Genomic DNA, 21,614 nt, shown 5'->3' on the forward strand with positions numbered 1-21,614 from the left:
GAAAAGACTAACTTATTAGGAAAGCAGAGTTTGGGATCCTTTTTCTTATTTAAAACTTGCAATTATTGGTACTGAAGTGTGCCATGGGCAATGAATATAAACTTTCTTTTATTTTATTTTTGAGACATAGTCTCACTCTGTGACCCAGGATAGAGTGCCGTGGCGTCAGTCTAGCTCACAGCAACCTCAAACTCCTGGGCTCAAGTGATCCTCCTGCCTCAGTCTCCCGAGTAGCTGGAACTACAGACGCACACCACCACACCCGGCTATTTTTTTCTATTTTTAGTAGAGAGGGAGTCTTGCTCTTGCTCAGGCTGGTCTCAAACTCCTGACCTCAAGCGATCCTCCCACCTCGGCCTCCCACAGTGCTAAGATTACAGGTTTGAGCCACCACGCCCGGCCTGAATATAAACTTTACGTGAAAGAAACTCTCTTGTGGCTATACATATCTGTTCACTCTTTGAAACAACCTGAGAGGCAAACGCACTTGGTGTCAGACAGGCCTGTGTTCAAATCTTTGTTCTTTTGCTTGAGAGCTGTGCTCAATTCTTCACTCTCCCCATGGCAGCTGGGGAATTCCGGCACACTCCTTAATTTTGGATTCGGCCATATGATGACTTTGGCCAATGGGACATTAGCAACAATGACTCCAGTTCCTCTGTGTGCTAGGGCTTCCTCTGCCACCTGTGCCTCTCCCTGAGAACACCCCAGACTGGTCTGCTGATGAGACAGAGAAACACTGGAGGACAGCTGAGTTGTCCCCGCCACCGGCCATCCCATCTGAAGCTGACCACGGAGACTTGGTTAAGGTAGTAAAAATCAGAGAACCCTCCAGTCAACCTGTAGATGTATGAACTAAATAAATGGTCATTGATTTAGGCCACTATTAGAATAGTTTGTTATGCAGCATTATCTATGGCAGCAGGTAAGTGATACACCTTGTCATCTTCATCTTTCTACGGCCAGATCCTACCACCGTGTTTGGTACCCAGACAACAATGGCGAGGGCTTTTCCATCACCATCCCTTCTCTGCCAGGGAGAACGAGACAGTTATGTTTACGTTCCCCTCCCCCCACACAACTGTTTACGTTCCCCTCCCCCCACACCTATCATAGCACCTATTATTTTTTTTTTTTAAACCTATTTCCTTACACATTTCTCTCTTCTAAGCCATGAATGACTTGGAAGCAGGTAATTAGTTATTCACTAACTTCCACTTCTATAGCACCCAGCACAGAGTAGGCCCTCGAGAAATGTTTTTGCTTGAATTAAATAAATGGCTTTGGAGAGCTCACATCAACCAGCAGCAGACTAACCAGACAAGGCGGTTCTTATGCCAGAGGGCTTTAGGCTTTCCAGAAAGCTGAGATAAGGGTGGGAAAAAAGAAGGAAAAACCAGACAAAGAAGATACAGGCTCTCCTGTGCCCGTATCTCTCTTGCCACGCTGCATACAAAGCTCTAGCCATGGTGCCCCGTGGGCTCCCCCCAACTCAGCTTCTCTCTGCCAAGTGTGGGCACCTCACTCCACCTCTGCGGATGTGCCCCACGGCCCAACGCAGCTTGTCGCGAACCTACCTTTAGATCAGACACGTCTCTGTAGCACTGCTCCGAGCGGGTGTGGTCCGACAGCTGCACGTTCCAAAAGCAGGGGAGCTGGTACACAAGGAAGGGGTTTTGTTTGATGACGGCATTGAAAATATCCTGGGGACAAAAGCCAAAGACACGGCCAAGACAATCAGGTGGGTTCAGCTCACAGTTCCAGCTACCAGCGCACCCCATCCCCATGAAAGGGCTTCTCGAGCCCCCCGGCTTTGAATACGGGCTGGCTCGCACTGGAGGGCATCTCTCCTGCTGGTTACCTCTGGGAACCCAGCAATGTTTGGCTAGGGAAGGGCAAATGCCCGAGGCTCACTTGAAGCTCAAGGGTCCTGCTGGTCTCCTAAAGCACTATCCAGCCAGCTCATGTGGGGCGCACAGGGTGCGAGTTCCCTACCCCAGCCGGCACGTAATAAACGAGGTCTCTTTTCTTCCCCTCTTCCCATCCTATGCGGGAACCCCACGTCATCCATCCTGAGCTCCTGGAGAGGAAACTGCGTGATAACAAGTAGCCCCGCTAATTCAGGGGCCGAGACAAATTATAGATCCTCCCTTTCAGTAGCACTTCCCGGGGCTTTTGCTGGGCTCAGTGAAGGATGCTCCCTGGATTCCCGCAGGCCATGGTGCCCACAGTGCGCCTTCTCCATTTCAAAACCCAACTCTGACTTGTCTAGGGAGGTTTTACCTCTTTAGGGCTCTTCTCCAAGCTCTCGTACCAGGCCATACTTATTAACTAGCTGCTGACAGGTGGTGCCGGGGGGTGAATTATGGGCTTTCTCGGCAGGAGATGGCTGAATAAACTATCCCCACTGGACGTGGACATACAATTGCTAGCCTTTGGGGACGTGCTCGAGTCATTGTAGCCTGACTTAAAAGATGAGGATGGTGGACAGTTTTCCCCTCTGGTTTCAAATAGCTACCTGGCTTTTTTTGTTTTTTTTTTTTTAAACTCATTCATTATACTATACCTCATGGTTGAAAAAGGAAATCAGTTTCTGGCTGCTTGGGAAATACAGAATAATAATGCTTTAAAAAAACAGTAAAGTAACCTTACAGCATTTCTTGTTTCCTTTGTATTAGAAAACTTTGCAGGAATTCAACAAACCAGTCCCTTGAACACTGAATAAAAATGTGCAGACTGAGCTTGCTCTTCGGATGAAAAGGATGAATTGCAGAAAACCCAGAAGTCATCTCAGTGTCTCGAGACGGCTACCAATACCACAGGGATATCAAAATCCAAATGAGTGATCCTGGGAGATCCGTGGTCAAGGATTTGAGCCCCCTGCCTTCCCTAGTTAAAGTGAGAAATGGGGCTTTTTAAAATCAATACTTGTTAATAGTTTGGTGGATGGAGTTCAAGGACTTTTTCAGACTGCCTGGAAAACAAGGTGGTTTCCAGAGCCAGGTGGTTTTTCCTTTCTATTTAAATGCCTTTCCCTTGAGTACAGGGCCACTACTACAGGATCTAAGTAAGCAAAAGGCTTGGATTAAAAGACAGCTCTACCCAAGTGTACAGTCACACAATACCTAGAAAAATAATTCAGACTCATCTCCCTTTAAGTTCCTTTGGGAAACAGCACCAGAGTGCTCAGAAACACCTGCACCTTCTCCGGTGGCCACTCACCTGGTCGGCTAAGGACGTAGAGAGCATGCCCATGAGCTCCCTCTCCGCGGTCAGCCTCCACATCTGCTCCCACTTCATCTTCCGCAGCTTGTCCAGAAGCAGCAGGATCACCCCTGGGCAGCAGCATAGGATACAGGAGCAAAAACCAACAGTAAGACAGAAAGCCAGGCACACCTGTCCACGACACGGCCACAGCCTCTTGGGGATGACATTTTATGCAGAGAAGAGTCCTAAGCGTTGCTGCAGAGAAGTCTTTCCTCTGGAAGTTCTCCCAGCGAGGCTTCACCATACGGGGCACGTGTTTAGGAGATGAAAATACCTGGGTTCAAGCCTAGGCTCTGCCAGGTACTTGGTATGAGACTTTAGACCATTTCTCTGGACATCCTCGTCGTATGGAGAACAGTAACACAGACCTCAAAGGGCTATTGTAAGGACTGAGATGAGCAAAGAGAGCCCAGTGCTTTCCGCAGATGGGACGGTGGTGATGTTTGCACAACAATGTGAGTGGACTTGATGCCACTAGTGTACACACAAATATGGTTCAAATGGTAAATTTATGTTCTGTTTATCACAAAAATGAAATAAAGATCGTAGCTCTGCCCCTGATACATAGTACATTTCTTATAAACATTAGGGTCTCTCCTATGAGATATGACAACCTACCTAGAGTGAGCTGACAGATGGATTTGTACAATATATATTTCGTTTACCTTTACAGATAAAAATTAGCTCCTCTGTGACTTTACTCTGGGCACCACTTTGCCAGTTTGCTAGACAATTACTGACAAGCCACGTGGGTCTGTCTCAGTGTTCCTGATGTCAACAGGGTCTCCTTTGGCCCACCCACAATCGGCACTTATTTCAACTACGGTGGAGGCAATGCTGACATTGGATCTTTAAGATGAGCTTCAAAAGCCTATAAGAAACCAACAGTAAGAGGTTGGTTCCTACTCCCTGCTGCCTTTTTTTGTTGTTGTTAGTTTTTGTGTCGAGGGACCTAGGTGAATGGGGGATTGTTTAGGGAGGGAAATTCTCATTATGTACATTCTTTTGTATCTTTAAAAATGTTAAAACAACTAGAGGCATTACCCAGGCAAAAAATTAATTAATTAAAATCTAAAAAGAAAATTACATTTTGACTTAGTTGAATGGCTTAGAAGCAGCTATCTACCACCAGGTCAGTTAGATTGTGCAAGAAAAAAAAAAAAAAAACCCCACAGAGCACAGAACACAGAAAGTCAAGGGAATTTCCCTGCAGGCCACTGCAGTTAATTTGGTGGATGGAATTGTAGCACCCATGGGCCCCAAATCAATCCTCTTCAGGATGCCTAGCTCAGCAGAATGGCCAGTGGAGAAAACTCCGGGCAGTAGAAAAATGATCTCAGTTGATACCTAGTACATGCATTTCTAAAATTGTAGGAAAGAAATAGATTTCCCCAAATTACACATAAATGTCAACTCTAAGACGTTTTCCTTATTCCAGTGGAACCTATTTGAAGAAAAAGTATATTCACCATTTAGTGAAGGGTGTTTGCTCAGGTAGAGTTGAAATAAAAAAATAAAGTACATAAATGCTTATGGGAAGAATGGGATAATGCACAGAGATCTGAACTTGTAAGTCTCAAGGGCAAACTACATCTGTTGCACATCTCCTTTGTGCTTTGTTAGGTTTTTTTTTGCATATATTGTTTCCTTTAATGATCCCAAGATCTCTACAAGATAGATTTTGTCATCTGTATTTTATCGGTGGGAGAACCGAAGGGCTAAGTCAGACACTTGTCCAATTCACAGTTCAAAAGTAGCTACACCAGATTCAAACTCAGCTCTGCCTGACTCCAAAGCCAGGGCTTCTTCCAGCAAACCACATGGACCCAGCAATGTTGCTCTGGAACCATGGGACTCAGGCCGAGACTTCTTTTTTGACTCTCGGTTTCTCATCCCCTCTTGTGGTAGGCTGGTAATGTTTAACTACCAGCTCTCCTGGGGAGAAACAAAAACGCAGTATCTGCCAATTGCCATGGTGTAAGTATTCTCATCATGGCTAATTTCGAGCTGGCAATGCAATGACATTGAACAGTAAGTTGGGGAGAAAGGGACACACAGCTGGTCCCCTCGAGCCAGTGTGTGCTTGCTCCAGCACCCCACTAAAATTGTTTCCCAAATACAGAGACATTTTTAGGCACAGTAAAGTTCACTACAAACATATCATTTGATTGCTTCTTTGGGGGAGAAGGGAAAGAAACATTTGCAAAATTACAAACTCAGAGAGTACAGTGGTGTAAGTCACTGGTGACTGATTCAAGAAAATAGATTCCAGTCAAACATGTGAAAGAATTTCATTAAATCTTATTGCACAAACTAGTTCTAATTAGGTTGGCTAGATGCTCCAACAGAGTAAAAATGGAGGGGGGGTTGGAAGCTGTAAATAAATGATCAAAGATAGTAAGGCACATTCTGAAGACTCTAGAGAGGTCCGTGGTAGATCTATCAGGCTCTGGAGACTGAGCTGAGAACCGTTGCTTTTAAGTGGCGTTAAGACTTGGCGAGTCCCAAGTGGCAGATGTGGTTCAGCATCATTTGTCCGGCTCCTTGAAAAGTGGGGATGTCTAAAATCACAGACTCAATGCAGAAATGCAAGACCATTCTCCCAGCTAGCCAACCTTTTCTTCTGTGTAATTTCAATTTATTTTTAAAAATTATGAACTATTTGAAACCAACAGAAAATTACAAAAACCAATATAATGCCTACCACCTAGATATAATAGATGCTAACAGACTGCTACATTTGCTGTTAAAAAAAAAATATAAAACACTACAGATAAATCAAAAGTTCCTCCATCTCATTCTACCTCATTTCTTCCTCCAAGGCAGCCAGTATCTTGTGGTGCTTGTGTTTCATTTCTATGCATGTTTTTACATTTTTATTCTCTATGTATTTAATAATAAATCTATGGTATTTTTACTGTGTTCTGTGTTACATATTTCCTATGCCAACTTGCCTTTTTACCCACTGGTATGTCTTTAAGATTCAACCATGTTAGTATTTCAGCATCTAGTTTGTTCACTGTAATCACTTCATTCATTTTATAAATATATATGATTTATTTTTGCATTCACCTACTCTATCTTCCTTCCTTATAGTCAGGCCATTACTAAGTCTCAGGGATTCTACATTTGAAATGGCTTTTACATCTCTTCTTTTATTCATTCATTCAACAGTTATTTATTGAGCACCAACTATGTGTGAACTAATAGAAATAAGTCTTGGACTTGTTTTTCTTCCCCACTTTCCCCAACTGCATGGGCTTTCTTCAAAATATTAATTCAGCATATATTTACTGGTGGTGTAATGTTCAATCTTTGCCAGGCCCTTTTATGGAAACACAATGATGAGCACATCTACAAGGCACACACCATCACAATTCAACGTGAGGATGGCAGACACTGAGAGTGTGCACTGCCTATGAGGCGAGCTCCCGAGGGAGGCCAGAGCTGGCCTGGGCTAGGATTTGGCCAGGCAGACAGGGGGAACAAGAAGCGCCTGAGGAAAGCACATGGACAGGGGCATGAAGGTAGGAGACAGCGTGGCAAGACTGGGCTATGCAAGAACTAGCGTGGGTGATGGCCAGCTGGTTCCAACAGAATGCTTTGGCAAATGCCAGGACGTGGGCCTGAACAGGAGAACAGGCAATGAATAGGAATAGCCTTGAATCTATGCAAAACAAGTGCTTTCCAACCATTTTCATGTCATTTTCCTCATGGATAACCCATCAGGGTTAACAGAATAAGCTGCTTGTGGCTGGAAGGGCTGATCCAGGGGCTCCAGCTGCTCCAGGCCCAATCCAAGTGCCCCTGTGGCTGAGGGGATGACGATTTTGGCACATGTCACCCATATGTGGCACACTGGTTGGGAAGTCCTACTGAGGACAAGTGGGAGCCAGAGAAGGATTTTGAGTAAGAGAGTGACCATGGCTGAATCTCTTTTAGAAAAGCCAACCTCCAATGTGGCATCATTATGCCATTTCACCAGATCAAAGGCCTCTGGCATCTCAGGGAAGTCTACAGAACATGCTATAACCCTTGCTTGTGGCCAGACCCACCTGAGTCTCGCTGCAATTTAATTTCTCCCCTTGAATGGTACCGTTCCTTCCAGCAAGCCGGCATGCTGGCACTCTGCCACGAAGCCATCGCGCCCTCTGCCTCTGTAAACTCAATGTGCCAATACTCAGGCTGCTTTTCTCTTTAGAATCCCGGAAATTTACTGAATATACCACTCTCTGTTCCCCGACTCAACCAAGAATCAGAAAACAAACAGAAAAATTCATGAGCAAACATGTCACAAAGCTTACGAATTTCACTTACAGCATCCTGGGTCTCCTCTCATCTCACTACATTTTTAGAAAGGAGGCAGGTCGGACGTGATCATTGATTTTGTAGCGATGTGGGAAGGGGGTGGTTCTCCCAAGGTCACGGTGCGGGCAAGTGCTTCCCACTGCCTGTCCGGGGAAGGGTCTTTATCTTAGAACATGAGAACCAATGAAGACCCTGTGCTTCCCGTGACAGCAGCGCCTATGGATGGCTTTTCTTCACATCTTGACATTTCAAAAGACTGTGCTTCCTGCTGAACATAAACGCTGAACGTGTGTTTGGCCAACATACGTCCACACGAGTGCATGGGAATCACAGCTCCCAGGCCCCACGGCTGGGCCACATGTCAGCTACCGCTGACACGCCAACCAGCCCAGTGGGGACCCTGCCTGCCTTTAACCATAGGTCCTGCATTTAAAAGTTGTTTTTTCTACAGTTCATTTTAGAAAATTTTTTTGGAGAACCTGTTATGGTTCTAGTCATCAGGTTAACTACGGATTTAGCAGTGTGTAGAACATGGTCCTTGTTCTTAGGCAGGAAGGCCTGCTAGGGAGGGCAGATGGGTAACTGAGAAAATGCAAAGCACTGTGATAAACAGGAGACGGGGAAGACCCCAGGGACAGGGAAACCGGCTGTGGTCTGGGGGGGCAGAATTAGGGAAAAGCTTAGGCCCAGCCAGACAGGCTTCTCCCTTCAGGACAGGAGTTTCAAAGGACAGGGCTGCTGCATGTCTAGCAGGTAGGAAACACTTTCCACCACATCTGAACAGCAGAACCTGCAGGTAATGACTCATTCCCCTCTTACCCCTTTCCACAGAAAAAGAAAATTAAAAGGAGGCTGCATAAAGTTGTCTAGCATGGGTGAAAACATTTGTCTTTGCTCATACAGCTATAATTAACCACAGGTTATCCATACAACAAATATCCTCACATTCTCAGAATGACAGAGCAGAATGAATTCGGAGAACACAGGTATTTTCTGTAGCTACCCCAGAAGGGAAAGCTGTATGTAAAAAAAGCCCAAGAAAAACAAGACTGTAGTGGACTTGGAAAACACAATCCTGGATTTGAGTCCTGATATCCTTCCTTACTACCACTATGACTCCTGAAAAAGTCACTGGACTCAGAGCCTCAGTTCCTTATTTGTATAATAATATACTGACAATCTCACAAGAACACCAAAATGATTCTGATGAACAAAAAGTATGCCTTTAAAGGTATCTAGTATAGCAGGAATTATTTAATGCTGAAGTGAGAAGTATTAGTCGATAATGTTCATACCTAGTAAATCCTTTACTATCCCGAATTCACTGATCATTCAAGTAATCTTCAAAATCCCCTTGTGTGTGTTGAATGTATTGGATACTCGAAATATTTTCAATATTTTGAAATATTTACAGGCCCACAGCCTTCTCAGTCTTCTGACAATAGTCAGCTTATGGTGTCACAACCAGCATGTTTAGGAGAACCCTTGGGGTTATTCCAAGTGGCAGCTAAGAGATACAGCCCCGGAAAGAAAAAAGTAATAATAAAGGAAAGAAAATCCACCATATGGAAAAATTATGTGCATAAATCATGTTCTTAAGTAGCTAAGGAGTCTGTTTAGGATGTTAAATAAAATCACATTAATACACGCATATAAGAGAATCTGCCTGTTTCTTCTGAGGCTTAGGAGTTTTCACCCAGGTCATAAAAGAGTTGAAAAACAACATTTCCAAGGGAAACAGAACTCTATTTATTGACCTCACTTCTATGGTGCTGGGGAGATATTCCAATTAATGATTGTAAAGGGCTTTCAGCCTATGAAGTGGTACATAAAAACTTAATAAATAACAGTTGCAGAAACTATACATTTCCTCATTAAGGTGCCTAATTATCACTCACTGAACCTGCATAATTCCCACTAGAATGAATACAAATTATGTGTATGCATGCAAAGTGGAAATAGGCTTTTTAAGTGAATACTGGTTAAGACAATGAAAATGGCTCCATCTGAAACTGGACCCTTTCAAGCTGAAACGACACAGATTTGGCTTTGGAATGCACGCCCCAAGTCAGATTTTGACATTGCTTTTCTGCTGTCAGGAGGAAGGTGATGCCAAAAGGGCTTGACTTTGGCCTTCGCCTGGCATTCACTGCTGCCCGATCCGCCCGTTTCCAGCCTTGCTGTTGGGGTCTGGGAGTGCAGAGCGAGCCCTTTGCCCTGGAGGTTTCTGCACAGAGGCGGGTGTCTTAAACTTGACGGGGACTGTCAGTGGAGCTGGCTGGGTTGCAGGTGACCCGCAGGGCTTTACCTATAGCTGTTGTGCTGGGAGCAGGAGAGACCAGCACTAAATAAGTAAATGAATGAATAAATTAAAAATCAAAGGATTCTCTCATGAACATCTGCTCTAGTGGCAGGGCGTTTCATCTGCGGATCAGAGGGCAATGTTTCTTTTTCCCAAACTGAACACGCAGCAATGGCTTGGTAGCCAAGATGGCAGGGAAAGAAAAGCGGATGTCTATGCAGAGACGAGAGTGAGAATAATGTTTTTTTTTGTTGTGGTTGTTGTTTTGTTTTTAAGCCAGATATTGCTTTTTGCTAGTGCAACTACAAAAGAAAGAATAGACTAAAAATGGTGATAATGATTATGCTACCTACTATTTAGTAAGTCACTGCTGTACACTAGAGACAAAGTACTTAACTTAGATGACCTCCAATTCTTATGGCAAACCTGCAAGGTAGATGGAATTATCCCCATCTTACAGGTGAAGAAACTAAGGCTCCCATGTGGCACGCGAGTGGCAAAATTCATTTCACTCTTTGACTTTCAACCACGTGATCTTTCGGCCATGCCGTCTGGTGTGTGTGTGTCCATCTGCAAGCAGTGCGTCTGCGTACGTGCCCGTAACTAAACATGGCGAGGCCTAGTTGAATTGGTGGCCCAAAGCCAAAACCAAACAGCAGCTCCTGGAGGAGCAGTGAGTAAATGGCTGAAGGACTCCGAGAAGACCATGGTTCATAACCAGATTGCCTCTGTAAAAACCTTGGAAGATACCAAGCATTATAAAGGGCAGACAAGGCAGAGCTTCCCTGAGGACAGTTCAGTGTGAAAATGAAGCGGCAGACCTAGGGTAGGGCCTGATTTGGGATTCAATGATCATGGGTAACTGGGGTGGGGTTTGGCAGGGGAGGCAAGAAATATTCAAAGCAGGACCTTGTTCCACAGCTAACTTATGTCAACCTGCCCTCCTGCAGGTTAGGGAGATTCACTTCTTTCTGCATCTGAACCTACCCAACTAACTTCACAGCATGTATAGGACTACCTCTTGCAGGCAAACCCCCCTTAAAATGTTTTCAGCAAAGGAGATGGCTTAAGCTTGCGTTATGAAACCTGCTATTTAAGAGGAGACACTGCCACTGTTCTCTCCATCCTGCCTTTCCTCCCTGGCTTGCTTTTATTCTATAGCCAAACTAAAGAATATGGCTAGAATTGGCTTGGGCACTTTCGACCACATGCCTCCTCGATTCACAGCAGGAAAAACTGAGTCCAAAGTGGCTACATGACTCCTTCGGACCAAAGCAGGTTTCAGATTAAACCTTTTATCCCTAAACTCAGTGTTTCCCACAGTGTACTGTGGCATTCTTGTAGGATGCATGGGAGCGATCTAGTAGGTGTTGTGGGAAGCAAGGTTAAATAAACGTAGAAGATGGGTTAAATAAAGTGAAACAATGTTTGATACATCAACATGCATGGGAAATCTTACAAGGCTCACACAGCATCCCACCTTTTCAGAACCACTGCCCCTCTCCATGAGGAACCTGGTAGGATATTGCCGCTACCTGCACTGAGTCCGCGCTGCTTCTGTCTGCACTTCCTCAGCTCCCCGCTCCACCTGCACTGCACAGGCCACTGTGTGAAAATGAAGATCTGTCCCTTAGTCCTTTACTGGTTCTCTGGCTTTGCTGGCTTGGACCAGAGAAACCCTACGTGGGCGCTGAGGGGTGCTCTGCAGAGGGCCCTGGGGCGCAGGCGGACTCTCGTCTGGGAATGTTTATGAAAATGACCCTCACAATCACGACTTTCCTCCCTTCTGCTTTGAAGCACTAGAGCTGTCTTCTTATGCATGACCCAACAGAAGGCGACTTTATTAAAAACCACTTAATTTAAAATCCCCTGCTGATTTTACCTGGAACTCACTTTTGATCATATAAATTAAAAGTCGCCGTAGTCTAGTTTTTGCTTTTTAAAATTTTTTCTTCATAAAAGCTCTTTGCGAGAGAGAGAGAGAGAGAGAGAATGGAAACCCTTCCATCTCCTAAAACTCTTGATTTTTTTGCAAGTGTGCATGGGTTGGAATACAAAGGGTGCTCAAACCTTATACATGGATGGTGATTATTCACTCACTCATTCATTCATTCCATAAATATTTTTGAGCAACTTCTATGTTCCAGGCACGAGGTATATGGAGAGATAAAGAACACGGTGGTCCCTGCTCGTGAGTTTGGAGGTGTCCCATGTGCTCAAAGACAGAGGCATGTTCTAGGCAGACAGGGTGGGCTCCCAAAGGAGGGTGTGGTTGGATGTCATGTCATGGGAAGTGGAACAGCACTTCATACTTCCTCTTCATCTACCCGGACAGAATTCATTTGGCCAAGGTTGTGATAGCGCTAAGAACACGAAGGCTTTGGTGGCAAGCAAACACTATTTAACCAAGACTTGCAGATAATTTTATTTATTTTTTGCTTTTATAAGCAAACTTTTTATTAAAGTATAATATACACTCAGAAAAGTGCACAGATCAGAGATGTATAGCTTGATGAATTTTCACAAACTGAACTCACCCTTATAATGAGAATCCAGACCAAGAAAAAGAACATCATTAACAGACCAGAATCCCCTTTTAGTTAAGCATATACCCACAATCCCTGCTTCTTGCACCGCCGTGCAGTTTTAACCATTTCTGAACTTTATATAAATTGAATCACACAGTATGTACCCTTTTTGGGACTGGTCTCTTGGCTCAATATTACTTTGTGAACCATCCATATTAGTGCACATGGTTGTAGTTTGTTTATCTTAATGCTGTATAATCTATAACACAAGTGTATCTTATTCTATTTATCCATTGTATTGCTGATAGACATTTGGGTTGTTTCCAATTGTGAAAGCTATAATAAACATTCTCGATCATGTCTTTTGATGTCATATGTATGCATTTCTGCTGGCTACACATCTAGGAGTGGAATTTCCGGGTCATTAAGTGTGCATATGCTCAGGTTAAGTAAATACTGCAAAATGGTCCTTGGGAGTTCCAGTTGCTCTGTGGTCACATTGAAAACTGGCTTTGTCTGACTTTTTGCATTTTAGACCTCCTAGTAAAGGTCTAAACTTTGTGTAGTGGTATAACCATATGGATTTCCGTGTGCATTTTTTAATGACTAATGAAGCTCACAGCCTTTGTATATGTTAATTGCCCTTTGGGTAACCTCTTTTGAGAAGTGCCTGCTCTTTTGCTCATTTTTCTATTGGGTTGTCTGTCTTTTTCCTTACTAGTTTATATGAGTTATTCATATATTTTTCTGATAACTTTTAAAGCAAAGGAATGTGGGTCCCAAAGCTGACTGGAGACAAGTGACTTTCTGGCTTTGTGTGTCCGGTCACACAACAACAGAAACTTCTCAAAGCATCACCCACTTTTTCAGGTGCGTGACGCCTGCTGTCCACTTTTCTAGTCTTCTTAGGAATCAAAAAATATCAAGCAAAAAACCAACCAACCAAACAAACCTCAAAGAAGATTATCAAATCCATGCCTCTCCTCCATCCCTATTGCCCCGAGGAAACTGAGGCTCAAAGCAAAACAACTAATACAAAGTAAAGAAAGGACAAGCACCCAAGTCCCTGAGAATCCTACCTTTCCTCTTGTAAAGGAAAGAAGTAGAAGTTTCCTACTTCTTTCCCCCTCCAACTCTCTGCTTCTCTCTAATCAATCTGTCCAAACTCATCTCAGCTTTCCTTAGTGCTTTTAGACTCATTTGACAAACCAGAGGGGTAATTCCTGGCCAACCCCACACACCTGAGAAGATTCCACAAGTAGTTCCTTTTAACCAGAGAGTGCTCTGCAAATAAAAAGTTGAGGAAAAGTGTGGTTATGGGTTGAATTATGTCTCCCCAAAAGGTATGTCCAAGTCCTCAATATCTGCAAATGTGATCTTATTTGGAAATAGGGCCTCTGCAGTTGTAATCAAGTTAAGATGAGGTCATACTGGATTAGGGTGGACCCCAACTCACTGGCTGGTGTCCTTATAAGAAGAGGATACAAACAGAGACAGACACAAAGGGAAGACGGCCATGTGAAAACAGAGGCAGGCACCGGGGTTACGCTGGTGCAAGCCAAGGACTGCCTGGGCTACCAGAGCCGGAAGAGGCGAGGAAGGATCTCCCCCAGGGGCTCCAGAGAGAGCGTGGTCTGGCCAACACCTTAACTTGGACTTCCAGCCTTCAGAGCTGCAGGAGAATAAATTTCTGCTTTACGCCACATGGTTTGTGGTATTTCGTTACGGCAGTCCCTGGAAAGTAATTATTGTCATTTTCCAGATTTGGACAGATTTTCAGCTAACCATTAAATCACAGAAAGCAAGTAATTCTGTCCATTTAGACAGTAGGTGATAAGAAAAACCTAAGGCAGAAAGTATGCTCGCTGATTTATGTTTCTGTCTCTCCTCCCACCCAGAAAATCCACCAGGAGGTCAAGTCTCTTACAGGATCTGCTCTGAGCCAAGACGGTCCTTCCTAGCCAGTCCATCAGAGAGCGAGAGATAACAGGTATTGAACAAACACATTCCTGCTGCGCCCAGACAACCATAGTTAAGGTGGTTATTAAAGACTCTCCAGCCTATTTCAAGAAGAAAGTATTTTCTACAGCTGTAGAGGGAATAATATATAGAGTAATACCAAGACACTGGTCTTAAAATTGCCACTGAATAAAATGGAGCACAGTGCAATGCTTGGAAAAGCTGAGGGTAGATGCAAAAGCCCAGGACAGCACTGCACAGCCCCCTGGGGAGGGGAAGAGGACAGGCTCTGACACCCCAAGGACTATATACCAGCCACTGAAAAATGCCTACAACTCTTCGAACAGAAGTTAGATCTGCTGACCAGGCCGTAGGCATGGAGATTTTAATTTTTTACAAATAATGAGCCTGCCTCTCCCTGCCAGTCTGGCTAGATGCTTCGCTGCACAAGATGATGTCTCATTTGCCTCCCAAGAAGGGCGAGACGGCTTGGATGGCTGAGCGGTTCTGACCGGTTGCACGTGTGCTAGCGCCGGCCGGAGCGTGGAGCTACGGAACTGCTGAAAGGGCAAGAAGATTCCTACAACTTCCAATTTGAAGTGAGCCCGCGTGGAAGGGCACAGCTGTGCGTCCCTTCATTATCCACTGGCCCACAGGCTCAGAGAGAGAGCAGACACTGGGGACACCTTCAGGGAAGTATGCACAGCTCACAGCCGCCTTCTGTGCTTTTTACCCTGTTTGAGAGGGAAAGAGCGCCTCTTCCGCGCCAGGTATGCACAAGTGTCATGCTGTCCATACTCTGCCCCCCTCTGTGCCCGAGACACTCATTCCTACATAGCAAATCGCTTGGGATCCCTGGTGGCTGACTCCTGGTTGGAAGCTTCAGCAACAGACTGGAGGTGGGAGGAAAGAGCAGCCACCATCCTCCGTGCACTCTTGAGTGGGGGCAACGTTTCCAACAAGGGCTGTGTCCCCTCCCGTTCCAGCTTCTGCGGGGCAGCCATCTCCATGGCCAGGGCTCCCAGCGGCTTCTGGCACCATTATCTCTTCCGTTTGTATCTTGTTAGGGGTTGTGCTACCTCCCAAATTCGTATGTTGAAGCACCTCAGAATGTGACTGTGTTTGGAGAGGGGGGTTGTTAAAGAGCTCACTGAGTTAAAATGAAGTCGTACGTGCACGTGATACTCACATTCAACTGGCCAGAATTACGTGGCCATTGGAGCTGTCTTGCCCTTTGTGGGAGGCAAATGAGACATCATGTTGTGCAGTGAAGCGTCTACCAGACTGGTAGGGAGAGGCAGGCTCATCATTTGTAAAAAAAAAATGTCCAAGCCAACAAACTGATTAATTCTAGATCTGCTACTTGTTTTCCATATAACCTGGGACACACTAGCTAATTTCTGTAAACTTCTTTTTCCTAGTCTGTAAAATAGTTATGATGATAATATTATGGTTTTCATTCAACCTAAACAAAGTAAGTACATTAGACACACAGTGTGTGCCATGATGATGAATATAAGGAAGACAGGGGAGACGGAAGATCTCGGGTGGTAGACATGTTGAAGTTTTAAGTGGGTGGTCAGCAAAGGCTTCTCTGAGACGGTGACATCTAAGAGCAGACCTGCAGGAGATGAGTAGCATGCCATCCTGGTAAAGGGGGAAGAACTCCGGCAGAATTAGCCACAAGTGCAAAGGCCCTGCATCGGCTGCTGTACTAGAGGAATGCAAGCAGTGCCTGCCTTCTAAGCTGTTGTGAAAGTTATAAAAGATGCTAATCCATTTGCAATACCACGGTTGTAACCAGTGTTCCATAAATGTTAGCTGGGGCTGTTAATGTTATGTTCCTGGGCACACCAAGGCCCCTACCTACTGGAAAGAGACTCTAGCGGCCGTAAAGCCCCTTTGGGCTCCGGACCTGCACTAATGAAGGAGCCTATCTGCTCTCCACCAGCTAGACATGGGCAAACCCACAGGCTGTCCTGCTCACGGGCGAGGATTTCCTAGAAATTGGATTAGTGGGGTGTGCATTTAGTGCTGGGGAGAAAGAAGGGAGAACTAAAGCCAGCTTTGCTGTGGTGTCAATCTTTTAAAAAGAATGTGCGAAATTACCCTGGTTTGAGCTTTCAAGCAAGAGTGATAAATGTGCTTTCCAGTAACCTTTCCAGTCTTGAATATCTCCAAAGTAAGGGGAAGCGGAGTCAAACTGCACCGTCCTTTTAAGGATCTATTTAATGCAGGGTGAACTTTCTCCCTAGAAAGGAATTTTGCTTACGTTAGCTGTGGGAAAGGGGAGGCATGGTGACAGCTGTACTGAGCACCTACCCAGGGTGGTTTAGTCATCAGGACCACCCAGAGGCCCACAGGGGGATGCACTCCGCTGGGTGGGTGGGGACCAGAGAATAAAGGAGTTGGCTGCCTCCTGGTGTTGGCTTTTAAGCTTCATCCTAATCTATGCTTCCTTTATTTTTTTCTCCTCTTGTAACTGGATCCCTTTAAAGCCAATTATGGAACTCTTTAACATCCCAGGCTTCTGAGCTCTATCTAATTCAGCTAAATATAATTTTCTACTTTTCTGATACTTGCATTAGCGCTTTCTTCCTCATTCCCTCGTTTACCCTCTGTTCTCTCTACTCCTCCTCCTTCCTGGTCTTCCCTTCTGAAGCTTTCCTGGACCCCAACCCCAGCAGGGCAGAGCCGGCCACCCTTTCTTCGTTCCTCCTGATGTGATTCAGTCTCAACACTCACCTCCTCTCTGGGCAGTCAAACATGTGCAGATGTCCCCCACCAGATGCTGAGTTCTCTAGGACGTTGCTGGTGTCATCTCTGTACACCAGTGCCCCCACTAGACAGGCACAGCAGACAAACTCAGAGAATGTTTACGAGTTTGCAGTTTGTTCTGGATGAATGGGGCTGGGGTGGGGCCCTAGCTGGCCCCTGCCTTCAGCCAGGACCAACTGGGCCATGTAGTCAAAAACCAACCTTCTTTTAAATGACTGCACGTCTCCCACTCACAGCAAAACAAGTCAGAAACTTTGCTGTCCGGTTCCCTCTAGCCTAACTCCTCAGCCCACTTGCTACCTTTGGGCCAAAGCAGAGGGTGCTGGAAAGAGCTCAGGCTTGCAATCAGAGAGACCTGGGTCTGAATCTCGTCTCGGACGCTTCCTGGTGTGTGACACTGGGACAGTGACTTCCTCTCTGTGTCTGTTCTCAATCTGTGAAATGGGGGCAATACAGTCCGTTTCCCCAAAGGCAGGTTTCTCTTAGGGAACATTCCACTCTGGGCAGAATGACTTCTATCCATCTTGCTCTCAAATACAAGATTTTTAACTTTAATCATACAAAGACTTTAGTGCACCTGTTGGTGATAACTCCCCCAGAAAGGAGGCAATGGGGGAGTAAGGTAAAGGAGTAGGCGGTGCGGGAACAGCCCTCTTTCCCGGCTCCACACCCCAGAGTCCTCTGGACCATCCGCCTGATGTGTCAGAGGGAGCCACAGGGGCCCAGGGGGAGGGGCAGGAGATGCAGTGGATGTTTCTCTGAGAAACAGTGATAACAAAGGTGCCAAGACTCTTTTTCATCTGAATCACCTAAGTCTCAGCTGGAACACAGAATTAGCAGCGTGTAACTCAGAGTCGACAATCATATGAACATTTGGTGAGAGTGCCCAAGATGAGGGGCGGATGGGGAAATGCCTCTTAGTTATGCATATCAAGTAAAAGGCAAAGCACATTAATAAATAGCTCGTTGAAATGCTGTAAGGCTGCTATCGAATAAGGAATAACAAATAGAAATTAATTGCACAATATTCATCATTATTAATGTTCAAGAGATCACTGATATTCCCAGCCAGGTGCTGCCTTTACCAGTGTGTTACAGAACAAAATCCAAACTGCGCCTCATCGTATCACGGCCAGGAAGCCCTCGCCCACCTCCCCAGTCTCAACTCAAACTACTCCTCCCACCCCCAAGTCAGTTCCAAAACAGGCCAAGCTGGTCCCCACATCAGGGCTATAGTGTCCCTGCTCCCTGGCCAGGTGCACGGCTGGCTTCATGACACTCTGCAGGTCTCGGCTAAAATGTCACCTCCTCAGAGAGGTGTGTCCTACAATCATCAGTTACAGAATTCTGGTTAATCCCTTTAGGGATTAATCAACACTATAACATGCAAATCCTTCCCTCCTTGCCCCCTCCCAGGTGGGGAGTGATGGTTTCAACAGACTGCATACGTAAGGCACTGTAGGGGTAGGAGCCTTCCAGAGTCAATACAGAAAGCTCTGTGTTCTAATCTTGGCTTTGCTGCCAACTAACAGATTTCGAATAACTTGTATAATCCTCCTTACCAAGGATGCAGTGAGAATCAAGTGAGAGAAAGCACGAGAAACACTTAGCATAGGGCCTGGCACAGAGTAAATGCTCGATGAGAGTTAGTTGGTGATACCAGTACAACACGGGGCCCTTGACACACGGCAAGGAATTGTCCCCTTGCCCTCTGTGAAGAAGGATGGTCCCTGTTTACTCATTTGTGGTCATGTCAACTCATTAGATGAAATGAAGACCATTAAAGATCAGTGTGAGGAATCTTTGGAAAGATTAATACTTGCGGTGGGAATGAACCGCCATTACCCTTACACATAGATTTCCTTCACCTTACCTAGTCACTCGAAAATAAATCCAAAGAACTTTGGAACCACGCTGAAGAAATAAGTGCTTGGTATAAGTAGGTGGGGATTCATTATAAGGGAGTCCGATGATAGGTTCTCATCAGGTCTCCATAAAGCAAGTGAGGAGTGGCTCCTAATCGTCACCCTCATGACCGCAGTTCTCCCCCCAGCAGGCACCCTGGACCTGCCTGGCCACAGCCCTTCCACCTGCAGGTCTTCCCTCCCCATTCTGTTCAAAATCCACACATCCATTTCCCTAGAGGCCCATCCCATGAAGCTGCTCCTTAAATGATGACTCCCACCATGATGCCAGATTGGCATCTTGGAATTTTTCTCCCCTTCTCTCCTTCTCAAGACTCTGCCAGGATTTCCTGCTTACTACCACACCAACAGCACAGATTTCAAAGAAGCCTGTGCGTTGAAACATCAGTGTTCCAACTTAAATGCACACGTATTTACTCAGTTTTTCCTGCCCTTCCCTCTTTGGGGTTGCAGAGATGTCTGGCACACCTTAAACCCCATTCGGTCTTAACAACAATCCTCTGCAATAGGTTTTCCCATTACCTGCATCATCAGGAATGGGCACAGGCACGGAGCAGGTGGGGTGCCCAAGGTTGTGTGCTGGTATGTGGAGCAGCAGAATCTGGGGCCTCATTCTGACTGCCTGATCCCACAGCTCAAACGTGTGACTGTATGGGTTATGAGGAGGACTGAATGCGATTTTCACAAATATTTATTGAACCCCTACCACATGCTGCGGGACAAAGGGTAGAACAAGAGTGAGAAGATTCTGCTTTTATGGACATATATATATCTATATATATATGTATGTGTCACATTGCTTCTCCCTTATCTTTTATGCATATCTTGCCTCATGCAATTTTGTCCTTCATTCAGGGCCTAGATAAGAAATTATATTTGTATATTAATATAATTAAGGTAGGTGAAGGTAACCAATATTTACTGGGCATTGATACTAGTTCTGGATCATTGGGGTTTATGTTCTATTTACAACAGCTTATTTAATCCTCATAACGGCCAATTAAGAATGTGTCGTTATTCCTACTTAACCAGATGTGGAAAACTAACTGGCACAGGCAAGATCCTAACCCAGGTCTGTGAGACCTCCCAGACCACGCTGTTTCTGCTACACTATAAACTGTGGTCAGCAAACTTTTTCACTGAAGGGCCAGAAAGTATGTAGTTTTGGCTTTGGGAGCCAAACGGTCTCTGTTGTAACTACTGAACTTCTGCTGCTGCAGCCTGAAAGCAGCTGCCAACCTCAACAACAGAGAGGGGCTCTCTAAAAGAAGTTTGTTTGGGAACAGAGCATTGCAACAGGAACACGCATGTCATAGTAAACGTGTATATTCAGGGAGGCAAAGGAAGACAAAGGTTTTTAAAAGAAAAAATGAAGAGGATAACATAATTGTTTTGAAATAATTATCTTTGGCTACAAAGATCAATAACAAGGGTGACACCAGTCTGAGGTCCAATAGGACCTGGGCAGAGATGTCCTTGCAGAAGTATTTTTTGTGTAAGGTTGCAATGGCCTTTGCACAAGGCTGTGGTTTTGTATAGTCTTTCCATTATCAGGCTTACGACTGTGAGAACCCTCTCTCCATGGCCTTCCCTAGCTCTGTCAGGGTTTTCTTAACATTAGTGACTCCATTTTTTTTTTATTTTTTGAGACATAATCTTGCTCTGTCACCCTGGCTAGAGTGCCATGGCAACAGCCTAGCTCACAGCAACCTCAAAGTCCTAGGCTCAGGTGATCCTCCTGCCTCAGCCTCCCGAGTAGCTGGGACTACAGGCATATGCCATGACACCAGCCAATGTTTTCTATTTTTAGTAGAGACGGGGTCTCACTCTTGCTCAGGCTGGTCTGGAACTCCTGAGCTCAAGCAATCCTCCCACCTTGGCCTCCCAGAGTGCTGGGATTACAGGTGGGAGCCACTGCACCTGAACAGTGACTCCATTTTGACTCTGACAACTTTCACACAGCCCAACATGAACGATGTGGTTGTGAGCCCATAAAACTTTATTAAAGGACACTGAAATTTTAATTTCATATAATTTTCACATGTCACAAAATATACTTGTCTTTTGTTTTTTTCTTAATTATTTGAAAATATAAAAACCCTCCCTGGGGACATACAAAAATGGGCAGTGGCCAGCCCCTGCTGTAAACCGTTAAACATTCATTAAGAGGATACTAAATAGACTTTGAAAAACAGGAGTCCTCAACCTGCAGTGAGTTGTATAATTATTTCATTATATATTACAACGTAATAATAATAGAAATAAAGTGTACAATAAATGTAATGTGTTTGAATCATACCAAAACCACTTCCCCCCTCCCCAGGCCATGGAAAAACTGCCTTCCATGAAAATAGTCCCTGGTGCCAAAAAGGTTGGGGACCACTGTTGAAAAAGATTAGGCAGTAAGTGTTTCCTCAGTGCATTTGCCTGGCCACTGCAACTTCACCCCGCGTTTGTGGAAGGCAAGGACTATTCCTTTTGCTGCCTCCATTGAGCCTGGCTGAAGTGAAGATCCTAACCCAAGTCTGGGGACTGCCCAGACCTGGC

The 21,614-nt window shown here is 45.1% G+C and overlaps 1 protein-coding gene across 1 annotated transcript in view; it reads right to left on the reverse strand.

The window, feature by feature from the left end:
• LARGE (like-glycosyltransferase) overlaps positions 1 to 21,614 on the reverse strand; it is a 123,258-nt gene that overhangs the window by 83,194 nt on the left and 18,450 nt on the right. Inside the window, exons 2-3 of the mRNA XM_012644736.1 lie at positions 3,223 to 3,335; positions 1,578 to 1,703 (exon numbers count right to left, since the gene is read on the reverse strand). Of these exons, the coding sequence (XP_012500190.1) occupies positions 1,578 to 1,703; positions 3,223 to 3,300 (204 nt within the window). The 5' untranslated portion in view covers positions 3,301 to 3,335. The remainder of the gene's footprint in view (positions 1 to 1,577; positions 1,704 to 3,222; positions 3,336 to 21,614) is intronic.

Source organism: Propithecus coquereli, unplaced genomic scaffold (genome assembly GCF_000956105.1).
Source record: "Propithecus coquereli isolate 6110/MARCELLA unplaced genomic scaffold, Pcoq_1.0 Scaffold218, whole genome shotgun sequence".
Classification (NCBI taxonomy): Eukaryota; Metazoa; Chordata; class Mammalia; order Primates; family Indriidae; genus Propithecus; species Propithecus coquereli.